Here is a 27,536-nt window from a genome sequence, read left to right on the forward strand (position 1 = left end):
ACATTTTTTTAAAAACCAAAATATATAGTGGTCCAAACAAAGCAAAGTAAAATATGTGGTACAAAGAAACCATATTTTACAAACATCCTGTTTATTCTGAGCATTCAGACTTAGAAAAGAACTTTGTTTCAATTTGTCTTTTTATTTCAATATGAGCTAAATTTAAGAAATTACCCTAGTCTTCTGACTTCATTTCCCAGAGTTGTTTGTTAGAAGAGCTAAATGACAATATAACTCCTTATGAAAATATATGGAAAAGTACAAGAGCTGATGTAAAACGGTAGTCAAGGTTCCAGGCATCAAGGGATTAGAGTAAGTGAAGAATAAAACCAGCCAGGCTGTAGTCCGACAAAGGGTGCGCTGCTTTAACAAGGTGCCATCTAGGAAGGCCATCAGATGTTCCCGGTGGCAACTCACAGCCTGAGAAGTATTTCAGTGTGGTATTTTCCTACCTTTTCTGTTTTTGTTGTAAAAGTTTTCCTTCATTTAATAACTTACTTAGGAGTCTCTTAAATTAACATTTCAAAATTAAAATAATTCATCAAACAGGAGTCATTTTTACAGGTAAGGTAAATTACAGGATAATGTATTGAGTTAATTTTGTTTTTTTAAATCAAAAAGCCTTAAAATGGTCAAGAATTGATAGAGTGGCCATGACAAATATACATTTCAGACTTTCATCACCAATGAAAAAATAAAGCATTTTTATCGACTTAAAACTGTCATTAGTGCATTTAGATTTTGGTGAAGGAAAATTTAAAATACCTCTATAATAATACAATGTTAAAAGAAAGTGGCCATGTACTGAGGTCATTTTAGTGAGCTACCATCATTTAAATGTAAGAAAAGTAATTTCTTGGTCCAGATTAGTGAAACCTTAAAAAAGATTGTCTCTAGAGAACATTATTTGAGAACAATGCTTTTTCAGACTCATTCTGATACTCAAATTCACTTTATAACACAATTATAGATTAACCTTTTAATTACATCTTTCTTATTAAAAAGCTGTCAGATTTCCATTTCTTCGGGAGATATTTTCAGCAGTGTGTTGTTCAATTCCACAGGTTAAGCTCTCTTCACTATTATTAAGAACTTCATACATATTACAGAGACTGCCATTCACTGCTTTTTCATCTTTCCGAAAAGACACAGGCAGACTTGCGAGACTAAAGCTGACGTCTTTAAAGGCATGCAACAAGAATATTCCCACAATGATTGTAAAGAAGCCACTCAGAGTACCAATGACATCATCAACAGGCATATCTTGCCACTCCTTAAAAAGAATAGCTGAGCAAGTTAAAACTGATGTTGTAAAGAATACGTAATATATTGGAGTCACGATGGAAGTGTTGAATATGTCCAGGGCCCTGTTCAGGTAATTAATCTGTGTGCTCACACAGACTATAAGGCTCAGCAGCAGAATCCAGGCCAGCGGATGTCGCAGCACAGGCTTTCCAGCAAACAGCTCTTTGATAGCAATGCCCAGGCCCTTAACACAGGAGACTGAAAACGCTCCAATTACAGAGCAGATTGTGATATACACAAGAATGTTTGTCTGTCCATGGCGAGGTCCCACCACAAAGATTAATATCAAGGACACAATGACCACAAGTGTTGCAAAGACCACAAAACCTGGAGGAGGCAAAGTCAAATATTTAAGTCCTCAATAGGAAGGAGAAAGGTGTGGCCTTAACATAAAAATCAGCTTTCTTTTGCTGACCCAGCAAAAGCACATTCATAAAAATTTAGTTAGAAGTACACACTGGAAGATTAAACTATGCTTTATATTCACAAGTTATTATACACTTAACATTTTTAAAGTAGAATCTTAGGCCTCATAATTATACAGATATCCCTTGATCAACATGGGATTGAGCTGCGTGGATCCAATTATATGTGGACTTCTTTTCCAATACATACTGCAGTACTACACAATCCGAGGGCTGAATCTGTCGATGCAGAACCTCAGGTATGGAGGATGGACTATAAGTGGGTTTTCTCGGGTGCTCCTAACCCTTGTGTTGTTAAAGGGTCAAACTTACAGAAAACAGCATCAGGCTGATTCACAGCTGTCTGTCCTACTGTACTACTTCCCACCCACTGGGGTGCTCTAACTCCAAAGACAGATACAATCAGAAACTAGTGGAGAGAAATCATGAGATGACCTTGAATGCCAAATGATTTATAGATGCTAAACAACATTTGTCTAAAATGAGTAAATTTTAAAAATATTTAGGGACAACCACTGGGGTAAAAAACAAATCAGTAAGAGAACTTGAAAATAACTGTCAGGGTTCAGGTTGGATATGGAGAATTGAACCCAGCATGATAATAGTAATGATTGTGTAGCACCGTGGGCCAGGCACTTGTCTCAGCAATTTGCACCGATTAACTCATTAAACTCTGACAATTACCCTGCAGTACAGACACTGTCATCTGCATTTTAAGATGAGGAAACAGACACAACAGTCATTTAATCCTTTTACTCCTCTAATTCTGTCTAGAGGGAAACTTCAAATTAGATAAATTACCATCCCCCCCACATCAATAAAAACTACCATTAATTTCCTCAGAGAGACAAAGATGAAAGATGAGAGGAATCAAAGCAGTCAAAATCTGGAGAGAAGGGAAGTACTCTGAGGTTGCACCAACACCTCTGCTTGTTCCCTCAGGGCAAACGCAAATCTAGAGCAGGAGTGAGGACAGGCACGAAGGCCAGCAGAGAGTGGTAACCTGGGGCTTATGGAAGTTTCAGCAGAGGAGGTTAAAAAAAAAAAAAGTGGGAATTTTGGGCTAAGTAGCTGGGACACAACGGGCCAAGATTCCAGAAAGGAGGGAACTGAAGAGGTGCACGCGAATTTTCTGTGTGGTGTCTGTGGGCACAGAGCTGTACATGCCTAGTCAGAGGAGCCAAGTGGACAGCCTGGTGAGGAGGCCAAAGGACTAAGCAGAGAGGCCCGCCTTGTCTTGGGCTGCCGAGACAAGACACTGGCATCCACAGCTCGCCAAGCTGGAGAGTCCCAGCCTATGAGTTGGGAGGCAGAAGGGCTATGACCAAGAATAATGAAAAAATGGAAAAAAACTAGCCCCAGCTTACAGGTTGAAGGTCATCTGCTGTACTCTTATCTGCCTATCCAAAGAAATTTAAGTTCTCTCTGAAGGAAGAAAACATCACTTACAGCCTTTACACTTTTTAATACACTATGGCCAGCATTCAATTGAAACTGTCCAAAGACAAAACTAAATGACTGAAAACAAAAGAAAAAACAGACCATAGAAAGAGGCCCACAAATATTAAAGTTTTCAGATAAAGACTTTAAAATACCTAGGACTCTCCAGGGACCTGATGCACCACACCATGCATGTGGCTGACAATACTGTACTGTACATCTGGAAACTGGTGGGAGGGTGAATTTGTTATGTGTTTGTTGCCACCAAAAAAAAAAAAGAATCAAAATACAAAGCCAAGCTCTTGGAATTAAAAATACAATAGCAGAACTAAAAACTCAAAAGAAGGGTTGGAAGATTTGAGGAAATCTCCCAAAAGACAGTAAAAAGGCAAAATGGGGAAAAAATATGTAAGAAGATTGATGGTCTAGTTCAGGAGGTCCAATGAACAAGAAGAATAAGAAGAATTTCACAAAGAGAAGAGTATCAAAGAAGTAATTCAATTGCTTCTAGAGTAAGGCATGAATTTTTAAATTAAAAAAGATATATCAAGTACCTAACACAATGGATAACAATTAACCCGCATCTATGCACATTACTGGGAAATGTCAGACAATGAGGGCAAAGAGGACATCCCTACATGTTTCCAAAGATCAGTCTCATATAAAAGATAAAGAATCAGGAATTCCCAGGCGGTCCAGTGGTTAGGACTCCACGCTTTCACTGCCAAGGACCCAGATTCAATCCCTGGTCAGGTAACCAAAAAAAAAAAAAAAAATCAATTGTGTTTGATTTCTCAGCAGCAATACTGGAAGAAGATAATGAGGTCATGGTAGATTAAAGACATCTTGATATATGCAGGGTCTCAAAAAGTCTCTCTTCTGTGCCTCTCTTGTCTCCTACAAGAGTGGCTCCAGCAAAATGAGGGACAAACCCAGGATTTGGGAGATAAGAGATCCAAGAAAAAACAAAAGTGAAAGGGATCCCCCAGGACGCTGCTGAAGGAACCCAGGATGTCGACTCTGCTGGTGGCCTCAAGACATCAGTCTAAATTGAGGCCAAACAAGGCTCTTAGAGAGAGAGTTCCATAAGAGATGACACTGCAGGAACACCAAATATGTCCGAAATTACTGAGAGTAGAATTAGGTCACAGGGGAAAAATTTCAGGATGGACTGATAAATTTGTAGAAAACTAATAAGCAAATAAGATCATTATTAGTTCAGGAAAATCAGAAGTCACAAGAAAGGAAGGGAAAAGTAATCATAATGTACTATATGTCCAAGCTGAGAATAAAAGTTATGTAGTGACGATAATGTAAAACAAATCATTTAAACAAAACTAAATAGATACAACTGGTAATAGATATAATAATGCCTAAAGGCAAGGAAGTAGTAGCAATACAGCATGTTATTTAGAGCAGCAGCCCCCAACCTTTTTGGCACCAGGGGCTGGTTTTGTGGAAGACTGGTGGTGGGGGTGGGGGGATGGTTCAGGCAGTAATGTGAGCGACGGGGAGCGGCAGATGAAGCTTTGCTCGGTTCGCTGCTCACCTCCTGCTGTGCGGCCGGGTTCCTAACAGGCCTCGGCCTGTACCAGTCCACTGCCTGGGGGTTGGGGACCCCTGAGATACCAAGTTAAAGAACAAAAGAAACAAGGGCTGAGGGGCTGGCAGGGGAAGAAAATGACGGCAATTTCCCTAATAAGCCTTGTAGGACAACTGGCCTCTTCATATGCATATAAAATTTTGATTCAATAAAAACTACATTAAAAAGTAAAATACAGTAAGACTAATAAAACTTTTCTTTTTTTTTTTTTTTACCTGGATCTCCTAGCTTGTGAGACATTTCATTTAAAGTCTCAATCTCCTCTTCTTTTGGAGCATGAATAACCATAACTGTAGATCCCAGAATACTTAGCAAACATCCAATTTTTCCATGAAGGTTAAGTCTTTCATTTAGAAAGTATGAAGAAAGAATGGCACTAAAATGGGGAGAAGGTGGAGAATATTAAAATAATCAGCTACTTTTCTCATTTTTAAATATCAACACAACTCAGAATTTAAATTACTGAACTCAAACTAAAACACTGTGAGCTTATAAAGATTCTGGCTTCCAGCCAAGGTAAAGAAAATGCAAATTCAATCATAAAACGAAAGTTTCTGGGAACCACCTGTTTCATCATACACTAAACCAGTGTAGTTACCATCTTTCTACTGTAGTACATCAATGTGAAATTTACAATAAACAGAGCTATGGTACAAATGTATATTCTATTTAAGAATCTATGTCCAAACCAATGCTTAATATCTGCTCAACTTTAATTTATCCCTACTGGTTGATGCATCCTTTGTACATTTTCATTTAATTCTATGTAATTTGCCTATTAAATTATCAAGTTTTAATAATTTATAACTAGCTTTATCAAAATCTTTAAAAAATATAAACCTATAAATATAATAATGGCATAATATACAAAAATTAAGGATAAAAGACATGTACCATAATATATCTTTATTATACATAATACATAACATCTTATATCTTTATATATTATGTATAATATATAGTATCTTGAAAATTATATAATTTGCATACATTGATTTATATAAATACTATCTTTTAAAAAAAAAAAGATAAAAATACCTATCAGCCAACCAACTTTGGGAATAGTAGCCAAAATCCAGACTTCACTATGGGCTTAGCTGTTTGGGCTAATGATTAAAATAACAGAAACAGGACAAGTCTTGGACTGCTCCTCCCAAACAAGGATCCTGGGCCAGTCTTCAACCATGCCCCAATCAATGATTTTCTGTAGAAGGTACAGAAATCTATTCATCACCAACCACCACCTACCAAAGTATACATGTATCAAATGATAAATATTGTAACAAGTGCAACTTCAAATTTTAAAAAACTGAAATTAAAGTAGAACTAGTGCTGACTTTGAACACAAGCAAGACAAAGAATAAAAGCATCTTCTCCCACAACTTGATAGCTTGCCTCTGCACAGAGGGTAACATTTCAAAAGCAAATTACTACGCAGCATAAAAAGTTCTCCATGTTGCTTAAATGTAAATTATGCTGACCATGTGTGATTAGATGGTACTGAAAACTTCACAGACTGAAACCCTAGCTGTTGTTTCTACGTGTGACGAGTAGGGTCCTTACCTCACTAGGACACTGAGTGCCCCTAACGGAGTCACTAGGGTGGCTGGTGCAAAGGCATACGCAGCGAAGTTGGCCACCTCGCCAGCTCCCACTTGGAGACAGACAACAAGAGAAAACTCTCAGATAGGAACATATCTAGTCAAAATGGAAATGCCTGCATTTTATTTACATTTATTTTTTAACATACTATTTCAATCGTATCTAGTAATTTCTGTATTTTCTCCCATCTATTCATAAGGGTTCTCCTGTAAATTAGCAACATTAGAATAGAGTTCAAACCCATTAGAAACAATACAAATCTATAATTCCAATGGAAGACATCTAATTTATGTTTATATAGGTGTTTTTTAAATTAAAAATTTTAATAGATATTTACATCCTATGACAACAAACACAAATCAGCTAAAAGTGATATGAAAGCACTTCCCCCAAGTCTTTTTCACTAGCTCTTTTCTTTTTTAAAACCCAACTCTTATGTTCAAAAGGTATTCTTAGGTTCCTACTATGTGCCAGATGCTGTTCTAGCACCAGGAAATACAACAGGGAGCAAAATAAAGATACTGCCCTCCTAAGACTTACATTTTAGTGGGGGAAAACAGACAAAACACGTACGTCAAGTATTTAAGTGTGCTATGAAGAGAACAGAGCAAGGGAAAGGAATGGAGAGCTGGTGACAGGCAGGACATGGTGCCAGGCAAAGGTGCTCTGATAGGTAATTCTGACCAATCTGATATGGAGTGAGGGATTTACCAGCAGCGATGGGCATGGGGAAGGGGGAGAGACATCCCAAGCAGGGAGAAGAGCAAGTACAGAACTTTGACTCAAGACGATGTCTGGCGTGTCTGAACAGCAAGGAAGCCAGGGTGGCTCCAGCAAAGCGAGCCAGCGGGAGAGAAGCCAGGGAGAGACTCACAGGGGATCTGAACTGAGCTGAAAAGCCACTGGGGAATTTCAGCAGGAGAGGGACACGCGATCTCATAGAACGATCACTCTTGGCTACTATTTTCAAAATGGTTATGCCAAATATCCTTTGTCTCTCACTCTCCCCAACATTTAGTATTGTCGGATTTTAAAGTCTGCTAATCTGTTCATAGGAAATGGGATTATTTTATTATGCTTTCAATTTGCATTTTCCCTTTTCATGTTTATTGGCCAAGTGAAATCTTTTAGTGAAGTAGCTGTTCAAGTTTTTCCCCTGTTTATTAAGCTATTTGTTTTCTCTTATCGATTCTAGGTAATTCTTTATATATTTTGAACACAAATCTTTTGTTGGTTAAAAGCATTTTTTTTTTATACCATGACCTGCTTTTTTTATTCTCTTAAACTCTTTTAATCAAAAAAGTTCTTGGGGGCTTCCCTGGTGGTGCAGTGGTTAAGAATCTGCCTGCCAAAGGAGGGGACACGGGTTCGAGCCCTGGTCTGGGAAGATCCCACATGCCGTGGAGCAACTAAGCCCGTGCGCCACAACTACTGAGCCTGCGCTCTAAAGCCCATGTGCCACAACTACTGAAGCCCAGGCGCCACAACTACTGAAGCCCACGCGCCTAAAGCCCATGCTCCGCAACAAGAGAAGCCACCACGATGAGAAGCCCGTGCACTGCAATGAAGAGTAGCCCCCACTCACCGCAACCAGAGAAAAGCCCCGCACGCAGCAACAAAAACCCAACACAGCCAAAAAATAAAATAATAAAATAAATATGTAAAAAAAAAAGAAAAGAAAAAAGATCTTGGGGCTTCCCTGGTGGCACAGTGGTTAAGAATCCGCCTGCCAATGCAGGGGACACGGGTTCAAAGCCCTGGTCCAGGAAGATTCCCCATGCCACAGAGCAACTAAGCCCGTGCACCCTGACTACTGAGCTCATGCGCCCCAACTACTGAGCCCACGTGCCACAACTACTGAAGCCCACTCGCCTAGAGCCTGTGCTCCACAAGAGAAGCCACCGCAACGAGAAGCCTGCGCACCGCAATGAAAAGTGGACCCCGCTTGCCGCAACTAGAGAAAGCCTGCGCACAGCAACGAAGATCCAATGCAGCCAAAAATAAATAAATAAATTTATTTTTTAAAAAAAGTTCTTAATTTTAATGTCAAACTTTAAAATATCTTCCTTTATGGTTAGTGCTTCATACAACTTGTACAAGAAATCTGTCTCAAAATTCTTTATCTTCTAAATCCTTTAGTGTTCTGCTTTCACGTTTAAGCTTATGAACCACCTGGAGTTGATCTTTATACAGAGTGAAGCAGGAACTCTATTTTCTTTTCCAGATGGATTGTTACAGCAATATTTACTGAAAAGTACATTTCCCTATTTCAATACCATCTCTGTCATAAATATACTGCCCATGGACCTATTCTGTTATTGGCTTATGTATCTATCTTGTCATAATACCATCCTGACTTAATTAGTGTAACTTCATTAAGTCTTGATATCCAATAGAACAAGTCCTTTCACCTTTTCTTCTTAAAGAGTATCTTTGCTTTTCTTAGACTTCTGTATTTCCACACAAAATTTAAAATCAATTATCATGTACCACCTAACAACCTAGTTTCAAATGGAATAGCATTAATCCATATATCATCATGGAGAGAAACGACAATTTTACAATTACAACTATTATAGTGATGAATCTTTCAATCCATGAAAATGACATATCCCTCTACTATTCGTCTCAGTAATGTTTTCATTTTCTCTGTGGGAATCTTTACCATCTTTTGTTAGATTTATAACTAATTCCTGTTTCTTAAAATTATATGCAGATGGTAACATTTTAACATTTCATTTTCTAATTGTTTGTTGCTGATATACAGAAATACAGCTAAGTTTTGTATACTAACTTTGTATCCAACAACCTTCCTAAATTTTAATTTTATAACTCATCTGTATGTTCTTTGGAATTTTTATACCCACAATCATATAATCAGCAAATAACAACAGTTTATATGTTCCTTTCTAATCCTATCTTCTCCCCTTGACTTTCTGCATTGGTTAGAAATTCCAGTAAAATAAAGTGATGAGAGGTTATTTGCTTGTTCCTAGTTCCAAAAAGTTAAGTCTTCAATATTTCCCCATTTTTGTGTTTACTGGGCAATTGTTGGTTTTGGCTTTTTTTGGTCTTAGAAATCCTATATCATATTAAGGAAATTCACTTAAATTATTAATTTGAAGTGGTTTCTTTATAGTCATGAATAGCTGAATTTTACTGAAATAATTTTTCTCCTTCAATTTAACATGGTAAATTACAGTGATTGGTTTTCCAATATTATGCCAACTTTGCATCAACAGAATAAATCTAACTTGTTCATGCTGTTATCATTTTGTTTGTAATTTTTACATATATGTTCGTGAATGAGACTAGACTTTATTTTTCCTTTCTTATCCTGTCCTAATCAGCTTTTGGCATTAGAATTATGCTAGCTTTTTTAAGAAGAGTGAAGGAATATACACTCCTTTTTCTATTATTAGGAAATTTCTACAAGACTACAATTATTTCTTCTTTAAATGACTGAAAAATTTACCAATGAAACCATCTGGGCCCAAGGTTTAGTATATGCAAAGGTTTTTTTTGGCTGCGTTTGGTCTTAGTTGTGGCATGCGGGATCTTTCGTTGCGGTGCGTGGGCTTTCTCTCTAGTTGTGGCGTGCAGGTTTTCTCTCTAGCTGTGGCATGTGGGCTCTGTAGTCGTGGCACGCAGGCTCTCTAGTTGAGGCGTGCAGGCTCAGTAGTTGAAGTGCACAGGCTTAGTTGCCCCGTGGCATGTGGGATCTTAGTTCCCTGACCAGGGATCAAACCCGCGTCCCCTGCATTGGAAGGCGGATTCTTTACCACTGGACCACCAGGGAAGTCCCATATGCACAGGTTTTAAAATTATAGATTCAACTGTGTTAAGTTAGAGGAGTATTCCAGTTTTCTATTTCCTCATGAGTGTTGATAAATTTTATTTTTCAAGATATTCTGTCTACGTTTTTTTATCGACTGGAATAAATTTTTCATAACATCCTGTTAATACCTATAAAACCCTAATTACATCACCTAGCTATTCTACCTTCTCCTTTTCTTGATCAGTTTCAAGGTTTATCAAGTTCATTATTCTGATCATAGACCCAAATGTTTGCTTTAACGCCCTGTTTTCTATTTAAATAATTTCAGCTTTTCTCTTTACTTCCTTCTACATTTTGGGGTTTATTCTGCCATCCTTTTTCTATTTTCTTGAACTAGATGCCTCACCTTTCTTATTTTCAATTATATTTATTTGAAACCATAAATTTTACTCTATTTACTTCAGTTATATTCCACAAGTTATGATATTCTGTACTTTGTATCAACATATTGAAGTATTTTCTAAATTAAACATATTTAAAAAATATTTTCTAATTTCCATTCTGACTTCTTTGAACCATGGGTTACATAAAGCGTATTTCTAAATTTCCACACGTGTTTTTCACGATATCTTTTTGTTACTATTTCTAATATAATGATCTGTGAAAATACTTCATCAAATCCTTTGAAAAATTTAAGACTGGCTTCATGGTCCTGCAAACAGTCCATCTGCATCAGTATTCCATATGCACTTGAAAAGAATGTAGATCTGAAGTTGCTGAGTTCAGTGACTTAAGTGTGTTAAATCTGCTGTTCAAATTTTCTGTCACCTTAAGGATTTTACTCTGCTTTCCCCATCAACTGCTCAGAGTGTTACATTAAAATCTCACTATATGATTCTGGATTTGTCTATTTCTCCTTGCTATTCTGTCAACTGCTGCTTTGTATATAAGGCCATATTACTAAATAAAGTTAGAACTGTTAAACTGCCTGAGTTGAACCCTTTGTCTTAAGAAATAATCCTCTTTCTCTAGTATTGTTTTTTGCTTTGAATTATATTTTTTCTAATATCATAACAGAAATCTCAGCTTTTTTCAGGCATGTTTTCCCATCCTTCTCTTTCAGCCATTCTATATCTCATGTTTTACAGTGTACCTTGTAAAAGGCATGTAGTTGTTTTTGTCTGTTATTTGTTTTTATAATTCCAGTAGAATAATCTTTGCCTTTTAACTGGGGCATTTCGTGTACAGTAGTTATTGATATATCTGGATTTAAATATACCACCCATTTTAAAAGATTTTCTTTTCAAAAGTTTAAAGATTAATAATGCAACACTTCAAATATTCAGAAAAACAGAATAAAATATAAATGACAGCTATATATAGCCACCACCCAGACTCCCCAAGTGGCATCACCTAACTGACCCTCATTAGTCCAGTTCACAAGTTCTCTCTTTCAGCTGCCTGCTCTGGAGTCTGCGATTACCTCTAGGGCAGAAGTATCTCCAGCTTATCCTGAGCTCTATGCTTTTCCCTGATCTTGGCTAGCTAATTCTTCACTAACATGTTAGCTTTTTAATGCTTTTAAGAGGATGCTTTTTTATATCCTGTCCAGACTTTTAACTTATTTTCAGCAAATCTTACTAGTTTTATCTTCAAAACACATCCAGAATTCTACCACTTCTCACCATACTCACTGCTACTACTCTGGGTCCATGCCATCACAACCTCTTACCTAATTATTTCAATAGCTTCTTACCTGGTTTCTCTGCTTTTGCACCTATGCAGTCTGTGCCTCAACACAGCAGCCTGAGAGTTCCTATTAAAACCTGAGTCCAATCAGGTTACCTCTTCACTCAAGCCTCCAATGACTCCCCATCAAACATAAAAGTCAAAGTCCTTTCTATAACCTACAAAGCCCCACATGATCTAGGCCCTTATTACTTCTCTAAACTTACCCCTACTGCTTCCCTGCACATCCACTCCCTTACTATTCTTGCCTCTTTAAAGTTTCCTGAGGTTTTAGTAATCCAGTACTGTATAACAAAGCACCTCCAAAACTGGCAGCTTAAAACAACAAAAGCCATGTTTTCTGTTGGTCAAGACTTAACGGTTTCTCATAGTTTCTGTTGATCAGTAGGTACTTCTCACTCAGGGTTTTCCAAGAGGTTGCATTCAAGATACAATCTGCAACCTGTACCTTGCTAGAATCTGGAGGACCCACTTCCAAGATAACTTACTCACATGACTGATAAGTCAGTAACTGGGTAAGTCAGTAACTGGGTATAGCCTGGGGACCTCTCCTCAGGCTGCCTGACTGTCCTCCTGCACAGTAGCTGGCTTCAGAATGACCAATACAATCATCAAGGCAAAACCTTAAAGCCTCTGATGACTCAGTCACATCATCAATTCCGTTGCATTCTTTGATCACACCAGGTCGGCACTAATTCAATGTGAGAGGGGATCATACAAAGGTGTGACTACCAGGGGATGAGAATCTTTGTGGGCTATCTTGGATTCTGCCTACCACGCTTTAATAGGCCAGGCATGGTCCTGCCTCGTGGCCTTCATATTTATTACTTCTTCCTGCTTAAAATGTTCTTCCCCCAAATATCCATACGGCCAGCTTCCTCAATTCCTTTATGTCTTTTACTCAAATATTATCTTTTCATCGAGGGCTGCCCTGGCCCCCTAACTAAAATCTAAACCTATCCATCCTTCATTTTATTACATCCCTTCCCTACTTTTCTCCTAGCAAGTGTTAACATGTATCACTAATACACATTTTATCTTGTTTATTTTGTTGTCCACCTAGAATGTAAAGTCTCATGTGGTTAAGAATTTTTTTGTTTGTGTATTCTGTTTGCTATATCTCCAGCACCTAGAACACCTGGAATACAAAAAAATGATCAAGAAATATTTGCTGAATGAATAATCAAATCAGTCTCTTTGTTATTTCAACTGCCCTTAAACTTAGAAAAAAATTTACATAATTTAATCCTGAATACTTTGAAGGCTTAGTGTCTTAAGGATCACTTTTTCCATGTACCCTTTAAAAGGTAATCATCAAAATAAGCATGGACAGTCTTACCAAATGCATATCTCGTTTCCAATTTGGAATGAAAATTAATGGAGGGACAGGAATTAAAAACAGGATGTGTTCTATGATCTTTCACTTTCAAAATTACCTTCTTAAACTGAGCATAATTTTTAAAAATACATATATATATATCAGACATGTTTTAATCAAGTAAAAGTCTTCTCATTCAAATTAAATACGCTATTAAACTGCGAAATGACTTTTAAAGGCTTAAATTTTACATATTTTGTGTTTTGTTCATTTATAAAAACAGAATTTATTTAAAGTCTTAAAACTGCTGGTAATATGAGGCTGTGATAGTATATGCAAATATTTCAATATACAGCTATAATATTTTCTTGAAATGTCCTCTATACATACTTGATAGCAGTCCAGCCCACCACAACCATTCTTTAAGATATGCATGGCCACCTTGACCTGTGAATGAAAACATATTTCACCTCTTTGGAAGAGTACCAGACTTTAATAAATTTATGACAACTATTAGTAATGACAGATTTAAAAATATCATTTGCTAATTATTACTACATTGAATAAAGGTTTCATCATGATTACATAGGGGATTTCTTAGATAATATTTTTATGATTATCTTACAAAAGGGGATGTGAGCATCATGTGAATGTGAGTGACATATATTCAGTTCATACTTCATTCTTTTGTTTTGTGAACTCAGTTTCAATAAATAAAGAAACCGAACCAACAAGAAGTAGCCCAACTTCAAATGAATTAGATAGTGGACAAGCCACTTAGGTGTGGGTTAGCTCCACTTATGAGGTAGTAACCTTGGAAAAAGGGGTCCTATATTGACCAGACATAAACAGACTGAGCACTGCTCACAGTGTGGGGCTTCCAGGATGCTCATCCTGCCTTTTTACTTGACTTTCCTCCAGTCTAAACTAATAAAATCCGAAAGCAATCAGTACTTAAGCCATTGTTCAAAAGAAAAAGCCAATGCGAATGAACCCCTTGACAAGCGTATCCACATTGACAATGAGAGTACCTGCCTTAGGAATGAGGATACACTTGTTCAAGCAGCATATGCCAATACTTTCTCCTCTCTGCACGAAATCTAATAGAGGCCATTGTTTTAAGAGAGTTTAATTAGGTTTGGCCATAGAGATGGCACAGAAAAGAAGAAGGTAATATTTTTTACTGCCAAAGCAGGTTTTCCTATGAGGTCAGAACTGGGGCAGAGGCTGAATGACAGAACATGACCAGAATGCAAAATAATTCTGGGAGCTGTCATGATGCACCAGACGAAGTCAGGGGGGTTCAATCACACTGGGCAGCCCCCAGGGTCTCGTGACTTGTAGGTAATTTTGGGGGATCAACCTACACCACCCAACAGAATTTCACTCAACTGAGTACACTTCAACCTTAGGAAGCCCTCTCTTTCCTTCCTGCCAATTGGAGATCATCAGAAAAAATGTCTAAGGAAAAGTCAAACTTTTACTATCATAGACAAAAGATCCTAGCCTTCAATAGGATTCTGATTCTATCCACATACACTCACTTCCTTCTCTGCAGTCATATCAAAATGTAAAGAAAAGGCTGGATGCTAATTGGGCATTGGTCCCTACTCCCACTTTGATAATAACTGGAAGAGTGAGTAGTTAACTTATTTTGACATCTTCTTACTTTTTATTTTGCTCATTACAAAAATGATTCTCTATAAACATTTACAATTCTTGCACAGTTCAAAGTTTTAAATATAGTCACTAGGAATGAAGATATGGTCTTCTACAGTCAAAGAACCCAAGTACATAAGCACACACTGATGTCATTCCAAAGTCACATAGGGCATAAATAACCTACCTGCTCTCATGGAGCCTTTTCTGGCAAGTCGCAGAAGGCCTTTTTTTTTCAAAATGAAACTCCCTCCAATGAAAATGCTGGAGCTCATTGCCAATCCCAGACCAATATAAAAGTCATATTTTCCACGGCCCTGGCTCATTTCGCTTGTTACTTTAAAAGTTCCTGTGAATCACATTGATCAAGAACAGAGAAACTGCTGGTGCTGGAGGCAGGATGATGCAGTCTTCAAATCTAAATGATGCAAAAGAAAATGAGATTTTTCACAGAATGACAGGATGCATGACCATATACAATTCAAAATTTTACTCTTTCTCTTTTCATAAAATAATAACATTTCTATTAGTACTATTAATAACATCAATATATTTACCATTTGTATTTAGCGCTAATCTAATTATATTTCTTCCAATTACGGCGAAAGATGGGATCTTGATATAAAACCATACTTAAAAACTGAACTCATAGGGACTTCCCTAGCGGTCCAGTGGTTAAGACTCGAAACTTCCACTGCAGGGGGAGAGGGTTCGATCCCTGGTTGGGGAATTAAGATCCCACATGCCATGCGGCGTGACCAAAAAAAACACCAAAAACTGAACTAACAGAAACAGAGAGCTCCCAGAGTTAGGGGTTAGGGGGTAGGAGTGAAGGTGGTCAAAAGGTACAACCTTCCAGTTACAAGATAAGTAAGTCATGGGGATGTAATGTACAGCACGGTAACATAGTTAATAATACAGTATTGTATATTCGAACGTGGCTAAGACAGTAGATCTTAAAAGTTCTCATCACAAGAAAAAAATGTGTAACTCTTCTGTGGTAATGAATGTTAACTAAACTTAATGTGGTAATCATTTTGTAATATATACATTATGTGGTACACCTTAAACTAATACAGTGTTACATATCAGCTATAACAATAAAACTGGGGAAAAAATTAAAAATAAAACCACATTTAAACTGATTTTATAAACTCTGGTTTCGTATTTTTAAAATGTTTCCAGTCTTAGCGGATAGTCCATAGTAACAAAACTTTGCTGATAAGACAAAACCTTCTAGGGACTTCCCTGCAAGTCCAGTGGTTATAACTCTGTGCTCCCACTGCAGTGGGTACAGGTTCAATCCCTGGTCGGGGCTAAGATCCTGCATGCCACGCAGTGTGGCCAAAAGTAAATTAAATAAATAAATGTTTAAAAAGTTAGTTTCACCAAAAAAGAAAAAATGAAAAACTTCTACAGAATGAAAATCAGGCATAAAAATATACAAATCTAGTCTATAAATACATTTACCAATTTCACAAATGTGTCCTTTTTGAATAATCTATAGAGAAACAAAAACTTTTCTCACTCATATATTTTCTTCTTAGAAATCTATGTAGACATAAGCATATGGTAATTCATTTCTTATTTAGCCTATTTGGGGGTGTGTAAGGAGAAGGCAGATGTCACATTATTTTGTGAGCAGAGGATGATGATTCTAACAGACAGATGTTTGCCAGGGTGTGTGTGTGTAGTACTGGTGGGCTTTTTAGAGAACATGAGGGCCATGGGACCTAGAGGACTCGAGTCATAAGGCCAGAAAGGATGCAGTGGCATACCAAAGACTGCAATTTTTTTCCAAATAGCCAAAACTCAGAACTCTGCTGACAAACAAAGCAAAGTGTAGAAAGTGGAGGAAAAAACATTTATTCAGCTGCAAGATTTATGATTGGTTATAACTAACTGCCAGTCCAACTTTCTGGTATGTCCTGAGATTTTTAGTCCCACAATTTAACAACTGAATCCCAGAACTAATCTGCAACTCAGTCAGGATCCTTAGTCATTAACCCTCACTAACTAGCCAAATTTTTCCATTCTTCAGGTTATGGGACTCAGGCTTTTAATAAAAGGAACTTAACTTCCTATCTACCTAGCCCCTCAATTACTTTATCCATCCACTCAAACAGTTTTTACTGAACATATGCTATGTGCACTAAGCATTATGATAAGCTCTCTGGATAAAATGGTAATAGCTTTTAGACTTCAATGGGGAGACAGACAAGCGACAGATTATAACAGGGGGTTGGGGGATAAGAGAAATAGGTGAGGGAGATTAAGAGGTACAAACTTCCAGTTACAAAATAAGTGAATCACCGGGATGAAATGTACAGTATGGGGAATATAGTCAATAACAATGTAATATCTTTGCATGGTGATAGATGGTAACTAGGCTTATTATGGTGATCATTTCTGTAACATACACAAATATCACATCACTATGTTGTACACTCAGAACTAACATAGTGTTACAGGTTAATTATACCTCAAAACAAACAAAACTTTTGACACTAAACTTCCAGGTATGAAAAAACATCTTAAAAACGGTACTTACTGTAATTGAATACCAAAGATTTGACAATATACTTAAACACAAAGGAATGAAGCTCTCTGCAAATATGCTATAGTTTTTCAAATCTGGTGGCTTAGTTTGAATCAATTCCTTTACTTCTACTTCTTATCAATAAATAAAAGTACAAAAATGAAAGATAAATTTCAAATCTATAATTAAACTGCTCTATCACCAAAAGAAAAAAAAATTATAACAAAAATAAGTGCTTACAGGTTCCCACCACACCCTAAACAACTGGTTTATCCACGTTTATGGCCCAGTCACCCTCAGCAGAATGCCAGCTCCTGGGCTCCTGCACAAGAGTCACCTTTTTTTATCCTGTGTACTCAGCTATCTGGCAGTCTCAAAGTATGTCTCAATACATGTTTGGGATCATATAATTGGTCCTAAAAAATAAAGTTGGCTATTCATGAGTGGTCATTAGTAGACAGAAAACCATTGCATCACTCATATCAGCATCCTAAAATGTAACCACTATTTTATAGACTATAAACTGAAGAACTGTAAAAAGTTGTCAAAGTATACTGGGAAGTGATAGTACCACATACAAGTGAACATGCAAAGATAATAGTAATAACGGCTGGAAAATGGGAGTAAAGAAACCTGGCTACCAAACACTTCAGCCCACTTGTCAGGTATATCCTTCTAATGAGCAAGAGTCACCTAACTTGAACGAACCCCTCTCCTTTAACCGTTATGTTCACGGAACAATGTTCGTAATTAACTTACAAGTTCTACTGAGGAAGTAACTACGTAAATCTTCAAAAATCTCCCTTTTGAAGGTCTGAACAGAACAAGCCAAATTATAGTCTGAATGTTCTGGAATCAATAAGATGGAACTTTGTTATCTGCAAGGATGATACCCAGAAACAAGTCAGGTTTATCTGTAATTCCAATCCCAGTATAATGATAGCCTCACAAATACAAATTCAGACTTTAATTATATAAACCTGACCTTGAAATGCCAAATGTGTAACTACTAATTTACTAATATTTACTAACACTTAATGTTAAATTTCACTAAATGCAAGTTACATACATATGGTGTAAGGTCTAAAATTAAGACCCAATATATTGTGCTGCCTTGACACCTGGTAAAACTGGGATGACCCGACCACAAGTTCCTGCCCTCCCCCACTCTGCTTTCATGGCTAGGTCCCGAAGCCAAACAACTCTACTTATCATGGGGACCAGGCACAGGTCCTGCTTATCCTTGAGTAGTGGGCTTCACTGCCTTGACAGACTGCAGAATTATTAAAACAAGCCAATCACATCCTCCTGCAGGAGCCAAGGGGCCCCTCAGCCTCTTGCACTACAAAGCCTGCCTCCACAGTCCCTGGTTCTTTCTCTGCGGCCCCCGTGTGGCCCTGTGTAGTATGCGGTGTCCTTCTCCTAGATGAGTAAAAGTGACTAATAAACTGCTCTCACATGCCCAGTGTCAAGTGTCATAGGGAGGGAATCCGCACCCTACCCCCAACCAACAAAGTGAAGAAGAGGTGATTAAACCAATACGTTATAATGGAATCTTACTCATTTTATCCAAAGATCACTGTAAGTTCACTATTCTTAACTTTACTATGTCTACATATAAATTTTTTCCACTTGTTACACAAAGTCGCATGATGCTATTTAAAATCTTTTTCCCTGTTTTTTCTTATTGTTATTGACTTATTGTGGAACATTTCAAACACACAAAAGTAGAGAGAAGGCCTTTTCTGACCAGTTGGGTCAATCATTTATCATGCATGTGGCTTTGGAGAGCTGTACCCCTCGTGCTCACTTCACCTTCCAACACAGGATCACGGCTCCCTTGAGACAAGTCATCAGTGCCCAGCCACACTACAGCCCTCCCATCCTCCTTTCCACTACTTAGAGGCTGCTCTTCACTCCAGGCCAGGTCACACTTCAAGCTATGCTACAAAGACTTCTCCAGTAGCTAGAGCCCACAGGCATTTTCTCTCCTTTGCACTTATTTTATTTACAGACAGCTTCATAAAATTTATTTCTTAATTACTGTTCTATGTTCAAAGATAAATTCTACGTTTCTTAAAGACAATGACTGGTTCTTTGTGATGGTTTCTCCACAAAAGGCACTCATTTATAGTGGCAAATACGATTTATAAACTTTTCTAGAATTAAGGTTATTTGTTGTGTTTGTTCATTCGCTTACTGAACTACAATGATGTGTATGTGGGTGGGGAAGGGTGCCAAGTAACATAAAAGTTACATGCCATCAAGCTATAAAGCAGCCTTCAGCCACTAAACTAAGTAAATGAATCATCTCATTTCACTTACAGTTTGAAAACAGGACATCCGTGGACACAACGGCAAGTCGGAATCTGCTTGGAAGTGCAGAGAAGTTCCTCCGTGCTACGTGGGGACAATGGACACCCAGAAGGATGTTCAACCCCCAAAGCAGCAGCCAATGATATATACCTGTGGAGAATGTCACACAGAAAATGAAATAAAATTACAGGATCCAGTCTGAGGCAGAGAATGTGGATACAGAATAATGTACAAGAAAAGGACTAAAAGATGGGTGGTTTTTGATGCTCGGTGAAAGATGAAATTCTGAGGACTATCTTCATTTGTATTTGGATTTGCTGTTAATATTGTTGCATAGCTTTTGATTAGTGTACTTTATGAATACAACTATATATACATAACTTCATTTTAAAAACCCTATTGTACTTAGAGCTCTATTAATAGTATATATAAAGATATTACTTTTTGTTCAATTAAAAAAAAAAAAAAAAAAAAAAGGAAAGAAAATAGGACATCGGTGTGAATGTCCTGAAAGGAACAGTTGCTTCACTATTCGCTGACCTGGTAATGTTCTATTCCTACTCTGTGTAACTGAAGGTCAATCACAGCCAGGAGAGCCTGAAACAGAGATTATTTTTTATTTCTTAAGGATTAGCTATGAGGCAGGGCCAGGTTTAAAGACAGCTAAAAAAGAAAACTTGCTAAGTTTCACTTCATCTAGGTTCCCAAACCAGATATGACGAGCTCCAGGTGGTAACCTGCCCATGTTACCTCTTAAAGGGACTCAGGTGGAAGGTCCCACTCCCCTACGCCTGGCTGTTACTGTTTATTTATATGTGGCCATCTGTTCAAGAAACGTACACTGAGTAGCTACAATGTGCCAGGCATTGGAGTTATAAAGATGACCAGAAGTTCCTGTCCCTAAGAATTCCACAGCTAAGGGAGAATTCTGAAAATAAACTATTCAAATTTTAAACACACTCAGACTTTTAGAATTTTCAGCTTGTTCTTTCTAAACTTTAACACACTTAATTTTCACAACTGATTTCACCGATATCTACGAATACTTATACTGTTAACTTCCATTAAATGCAATTATGTCAAAAATGAAATTAATATAGCTCAAAGAAAATAATTATGAAATTGGTCTACCTCCTTCTAAAACGTGGAGAACACATAATTTAAGGAACAGGAAAAAGGGACTAGCATTCTAACACCTATACAAAAAGCCTAAATTAAGATCTGTCTTGGGAGTTAGAGTTCCAAAACAAAGTTCCCTGGTGGTCCAGTGGTTAGGACTTGGTGCTCTCCCTGCCATGGCCCTGTGTTCAATCCCTGGCAGGGGAAAGATCCCACAAGCCACACAGCCCGGCCAAAAAAAAAAAAAAAAAAACCCAAAAGAAAAAAATTTTGCTTTGCAAAATGACTTATCATCAATCACCAAAGTTAGTTAACTTTAAAAATTATACCAACTGAAGTACATTTACAGCTTTAAACTTGTCACAGCACTCCTGACATTTCATTTTCGAAAAAGCTTGAAAAGAAATGTGATAAGAGCCTCATGATGAGAAAACAGGCACAGAGATGTTAAGTAACTTCTCATGCAGCTGGGGGGTAGGAGACCCAGCACTAGAATCCAGGTCTCCTCAGCCTTCTGCCTTTCCCACTGGAGTCTCCTTTTAGTCCCCGAGCTGGAATACAAGCAAGGGGCAGCTCAAACCAGGCTCTCAGTGTAGGTCACTGCCTTCACACTCGATCTGCTCCTCCTTATGTTCTGACTGCAGCTTCACCGTTTTCATCACCCAAACTGCATACAAGGGCCAAGGGTGCCAGATGGATTCTACCTTTGAAATATGGCCTGGCATCTCCATGTCTCTTCTGACCTTAATCCAGTTTAAAAACATCATGCTACCACACTGCTCTATAAAACACATCTCTGTCATCTCATTCTCCTGCTTACAAACTCAGAATGGCTACCCAACTATTTACAGAAAGAATTCCAAATTTTGTAAGCCAGTAACTAAGACCTTTCACCATTTGTTCCAAACCTGTCTTTAAATCTTAACTTCCCGATACTGTATTTCACATACCCTGGTTCCACCCTAAGCCAACATACTGCTGCCATTCTTACCTATTCCTTTCACTCCTCTATAACTTTATTACATTATCCCTTTCATCTTTAAGGACCTGCTTCAAAAAAGCACCTCCACAATGAAGCCCTGCTTGAATTCCATAAGTCAATCTTTTCTGAATTCCCTAGCCTTTAATCTGAACCTCTCCTTGGACACTTTTCTAGCCCTTATTATGATTACTAACGTACATGACTCATATCCCCCTACGGACAAGTGGTATGCTTATCTCATTTACTCAATCAACAAATATTTACATGAATACACACCATGTTCTAGGAACAGGGATACAGCAGTGAATACAACAGACCAAAACCCTGCCCTCATGGAGTTTACCTTCTGTTGGTAAATAAGGACACGATATTGGAAGGCAGTGACTGAACACTAACTGAACCAGGGTAGGTGGGACACCACAGCAGAGTATTTTTATACAATAGAAATATCCTGAAAAGTAGTGTAATTGTTTTTTATTATTATCTCTCCCTAATAGTAATAGCTACCACTTATTGAACGTCTACAGAGACACTGCTCCTGGTGATTGATACACATTAATTCTAATCCACACAATAATGAGAAAAAGTATCATTACCCCCGCCTTGCAGGTAAAGAAACCAAACCTCTCTGAGGGTAAATCACATGTGGAGGATCACACAGAAAGTTAAACAGCCTGAAATGGAACCTAAGTGTCCACTGGACTCAACTTCTATATAGACTGCCCACATCATAATAAAACCTTAAGAGTTCTCAGTCTTTACTTCTACTTGGTTTCCACTGCTTTAATTTTTTCCAACCTCTCATTTGGCTAATTATTTCTAAAAGTAGTAGTTATAAATACTACAGAACCTAAATTTCCAACTCTATTTCCAACATTAGTTATAAATTAAAACTTTAACTTACATGTACGTTTAATATGGTCTCTCTTACGAAAACAAGACTGGAAGAGGTTAGAGATGACTTATTCACTCTCATTTCCTCGTAAATAATACCCTTTATTCTCATTTAAAGTTCTAAGCCCTGGCAGAGTAGCTCCAGCCTGGAACGAAGAAAATACAGAAATAGGCAAAAGGAATGAATAGTTACTGAATACTTTTAAAAATCTGACTACTACCCTCCATACTCGTTTTACTTACCAACTAACATAAAACCAACTCAACCGATCATAACATACTGCTTCAACAGACAGCTTACTGGTATGAAACGAAGATCTCTATTCCCTCACATTCACTGATAGTACTTTAACAAAAAATAAAAGTACTAACTGGACTCATGGTATATAGAGAATTTCTAGAAACAGAACTAAAGCACAGTCTATAATAAATGAAATGAAAAATCTAGTAAAGAGATTCAAGAGACAAACACAAAACCAAAGGTATACTGAGTTTTGTTCAGTTGTATGGAGAGGGAGAGAGGAACCTCTGAGTTTATAAAAGTTAGGAAATTAAACAAGCCATGTTCAAACCGTCACAGCGACATCTAAGGCTTGTTCAACTGTCAGTTAATATCTCCGCAGTAGCTGAAACAATCTTCTAACTCACAACAATAGGAAACTATCTTAATGAACTTAATGAACACGCGCCCCCGACAGGGCCAGGCCGGTTTCCGTGGGATTTACTGGCAATCCAACGCACGGTGGTATTCCTCGATGCAGGTTACGGGGGAAACCCCATCTCAGACCACGCGCGGCTCGGGGTCCCCAGGGAAAAGAAAGGCGCCCCTGAAGAGTCCTTCCCGACCCAAGATGGGCAGGCTTGCCCCCAGCCCCTTCGCGCTTGCCTGAAAGGAAGAAAGTGGCGACCTCACCGCCGCTGGCCGGCCCGCCGCGCGCGCGGCTTGCCCTCCACTATCCGGCCCCGGTCACCTCCGCTCACACCCCCATACAGGCCGCACGAGCCACCCCCTCCAGAGCACGCGCGGCCACCGCCTTCGTCGCCGTCCAGTGGGAAGTGCGAGCATCCGGGGCTGCAGCCTTGCGCACCTCTTCCTCCATGGGGGAGCGCCCAGGGGAACCTGTCCCGGACGACCTCCGGCTCCCACCGCTGCCACCAGGACCAAGGGGCACGGCCGAGAAGGACCTGGGCGCGGCAGAGTGACGCAAGAGAAGCCGCGCGCGCGCGCACTGCGGCGCGGCAAAGGCTCCGCCCCCGGCTCGCTTTCCGGTTGTGTTCCGGTCTGTTTTCCAAGTCCTGGTTGGCGGAGGGCGGCGGGGCGGGCCAAAGGGAGAAGGTTTAGGAGGCAGCGTTTTGCTACGTATTGTTGGGCAACCAAATGATCAAAGCCGAAGTACCTTGTACCGTGAATTCCCACGCGCGGTTAGCATGTGAAGCTGCATTTTAATTGGTGTCCCTAAGAGCCCCCAGGGAAAGGTGCTCCAAGAGGGCAAGGGGTGGGACTAGAGTGAGGCCGGGAGACCGGGGCGGGTTTGGGGACGCGGAGGCGCGAGACCAAGTGATGGGGGCGGGACGGGGCTCGACTCAGGGTCAGGCCCTCTCTTCCCAAAAGTTAACTAACCGAATCGGGGAATAGATCAGTCCTTTGGGAGAGTTTGTGGTTTGGTAAAAGCCGGTCTCCCGACACTTGGAGCAGAGATTTATTTTTCATGAGATGCACAGGAAACCCACTGTTAAGCTGTCGTGCCTTGGCTCCTCCTGGAACGTGGCAAGTTCCTGGGACCCATCATCATGGTTTCCTCGAAAAAGGACAAAGACAGAGGGCTCATTTATTAGAAACCGGGAAGCGCAACTAGCTACATCTACAGTGAGACCTGCTAATAATAATACCTTTGTTACAGGTGCAAAAGTCCTCTGGGGTTATTCTTCCAGTTTTTGACTAGATACAGAAACACTATTATACCAAATTTAAATCAGTTTGGGTGGGAATCTTTCTAAAATGAAGTCTGTGTTTATTTAGCCAGAAAATGCCAGGTATAATTTGCTCCTTTCAAACTGGACTGTTAACGTTCTAGACTGCAAAGCCCCTGACCAGTCTGGTTTTGGTAACTATGCAGCTTCTAATTTAATCTGTAAGCTTGGCAAGCAGACAGATGTGCTTTTTAGAACTGGCTCCAGAGGAACTTTTTTGCTTACCTTTTTGGTCTCAGCTGAATTCTAGCTAGATGACATGGTCAAATTAGGAATTACATTGACTATTGATAGCTGGCAAGCTGGTCTCTGATGATGTGGTAGATTGATAAAAATGGCTCTGATTCTCTACTCATCCATGTGCCCACCCATTTTGCAGAGTGGCTTTGCAGTTCCACTCCAGCCTTGGCCTTGGCCTTGGCCTTGGGACTGTCTTTGGCCAAGAAAACGTGGTGGTTCCCAGCGTAAATCATGATGAGAAGAAGCCTGGACTAGTTTGCTGGAGGAGGAGACCAGGTGGAGCAGAGCAACTTGCAAAGCCACCTAGCTGACCCAGAGACCAGACATTGAGCCAAGCTGGTTGAGGTCCACAAAATTGTGCTGTTGACCCATAGACATACGAGTAAGAATAAAGGAATCTTGTATTAAGTCACTCTTTTTACATCTAGGAGGCATATGGCTGTAATGAAAGTAGCGGTTGGTTCATATGAACAAGAATGCTTAGAAATTATGTTGGCTTAACCTAACAAATTTGCCTGCAGCTCTTTTCTGCCAGTACTCTGATCATCCCAGCGAAACCCTGCCTTACCTAATCATCCTTCTCTCATTGTAGCTCACAGACTCACCTCACATTCACTATCTGGACTCCCCGCACACCTGACACTTACTGTCATGTTGCACAGTGCATTGTTTTTATAAGTATATATAATATTCCTTGCTAATTGTGATGCAAGCTCCTTAAATGCCCAGATAACTTCTCCAGCACATGATGTTGCACATCTTATATACCGGAAGCGTTCAAGCATTGATCGTAGATATTTTTAAACTTTTAAAAGTTGAATGCCTTTTCATACACTGCTGGTAGGATTGTAAAATGGTACAACCTCCTTGTAAAACAGTTTGGCAGTTTCTTAAAAAATTAAACATATAACAACCATATGACCCAGCTATTCAACTCCTGGGTATTTTTCCCGAGAGAAATGAAAGCATATACCATTAAAAGATATAATGTAAATGAATGTAATGTGAATGTAAATGAACATTCAATAGCGGCTTTATTTATAATAACGAAAAAATAGAAACAATCCAAATGTCCGTCAACAGATGAATAGATAAACAACTATGGTATGTCCATATAATGGAATACTACTGAGCAAAAAAAGGGAATGAACTATTGATACATGCTATAACATGGCAGAATGTCAAAATAATTATGATAAGTGAAAGAAGCCAGACCAAAGAAAGAGTATATACTAAATGATTACATTTATATAAAATTCTAGGAAATGGTTGGTAATATGTAGCAACAGAAAGCAGATGAATGGTTGGGAGTGGAGGGGGCAAGGAGGGCAGAGGGATTACAATGGAGTAAAAAGAAACTTTGAGAGTGATAGGTATGTTCACTGTTTTGCTCATGGTGATGCTTTCATCATATGACATACATCAAAACATTCCAAATTGTATATATATGTGCAGTATATTGCATGTCAAAGCAATTAAAACTGTTAAAATCTACTTTTTGTCATTCTTATAGAAGTATAGGCAAGACTCCTTATTAAAATAGTATTTTTTAACATCATGTATTAGTAAATCAAATTGTTTTCTCATGTATAAATTGTTCTCCAATTACTCTCCTCTGTTTTGGTTTTGTTACCAGATGCCAGCCAGAAACATGACAACAGCATTACAGATAATGTTTTTTTTCTTTAGCTCAACCCCCTATCAGTAAATCTGCCCTTTTTCCTTCCAAAGTGAATAGTGACATTCTCTAGCATTTTAAAAGTTTACTATTAGCCGTAGGTGATCTACACACGTAGTAGGGCATTTTCCAAAAATGTTGGAGCGAGAGGGGAGAGCTCTCTGAAAAAGATAGTAATAACTTGAAATAAATTTGGGTATAACACTAGGGATATTTATTAAAAGCCAGGAGTTGGCTTTTAATAATTGGCTCACTTGATGAAATGGTGAGTGAATCTGGTAGGCAGAATTATGGCCCCCCAAAGATGTCCACAGTCTTAATCCTCAGAACCTGTGACTATGTTACCTAACAGGCAAAAGGGACTTTGCAGGTGTGATTAAGTTAAGGATCTTAAGATAATTCTGGATAGTCCAAGTGGGCCCAAAATAATCACAGGGGTCCTTGTAAGAGGGAAGCAGGAGTGTCAGAGTCAGAGAATGAGATATGACAATGGGAGAAAAGTCAGAGAAAGGCAACATTGTTGGCTTTGAAGGTGGAGAAAGGGGAACAAGCCAAAGAATGTGCAAGGCCTCTAGAAACTGAAAAAGACTGAGAAAAGACGCTCCCCTAGAGCCTCCACAAAGGAATGTAATTCTGCCCACACCTTGACTTTAGCCCAGGTAAACTTGTGTTGGACTTCTAACCCCCGCAGCTGTAAGATAATAAGTTTGTGTAGTTTTAAACCACAAAGTTTGTGGTAATGTGTCGGAGCAGCAATAGAAAACCAATACAGTGAATAAGCATGCCAAATTAGGGGAAGGAGGACACTGAGATCCTCCAGACATCTTCACCCAAAATAAAAAGATTCCATTTTATTAACAGATGACCTAGTTTGACCTTTCCTCCACCTTCCAGCCTGTTATCCCAGCTATTTTACAT

General features: G+C 38.7%; 1 protein-coding gene and 1 pseudogene across 1 annotated transcript; one reads left to right on the top strand and one right to left on the bottom strand.

Moving 5' to 3' along the window:
- Positions 1-70: 70 nt before the first annotated feature.
- Positions 71-19,884, bottom strand: NIPA2 (NIPA magnesium transporter 2). The gene is made up of 6 exons (XM_028166697.2): positions 19,744-19,884; positions 15,067-15,297; positions 13,611-13,667; positions 6,337-6,427; positions 4,989-5,149; positions 71-1,632 (listed from the first exon to the last, which is right to left on the bottom strand). The coding sequence occupies exons 2-6, from the start codon at positions 15,203-15,205 to the stop codon at positions 998-1,000; spliced, it is 1,083 nt and encodes a 360-aa protein (XP_028022498.1). The 5' UTR covers positions 15,206-15,297; positions 19,744-19,884; the 3' UTR covers positions 71-997.
- LOC114238019 (DNA-directed RNA polymerases I, II, and III subunit RPABC4-like) lies at positions 19,832-20,008 on the top strand (annotated as a pseudogene).
- Positions 20,009-27,536: the final 7,528 nt, after the last annotated feature.

The sequence above is a fragment of the Balaenoptera acutorostrata genome, chromosome 8 (genome assembly GCF_949987535.1).
Source record: "Balaenoptera acutorostrata chromosome 8, mBalAcu1.1, whole genome shotgun sequence".
In the NCBI taxonomy this organism is placed as follows: Eukaryota; Metazoa; Chordata; class Mammalia; order Artiodactyla; family Balaenopteridae; genus Balaenoptera; species Balaenoptera acutorostrata.

Coding starts and splice junctions, on each gene's coding strand:
- NIPA2 (XM_028166697.2), bottom strand. CDS start 15,205: ATGAGCCAGGGCCGTGGAAAATATGACTTTTATATTGGTCTGGGATTG. Junction 6,428..13,610: donor GTGGGCTGGACTGCTATCAA/GTATGTATAGAG, acceptor TCTGTCTCCAAG/TGGGAGCTGGCGAGGTGGCC. Junction 5,150..6,336: donor GCACTCAGTGTCCTAGTGAG/GTAAGGACCCTA, acceptor TCCCCATTTTAG/TGCCATTCTTTCTTCATACT.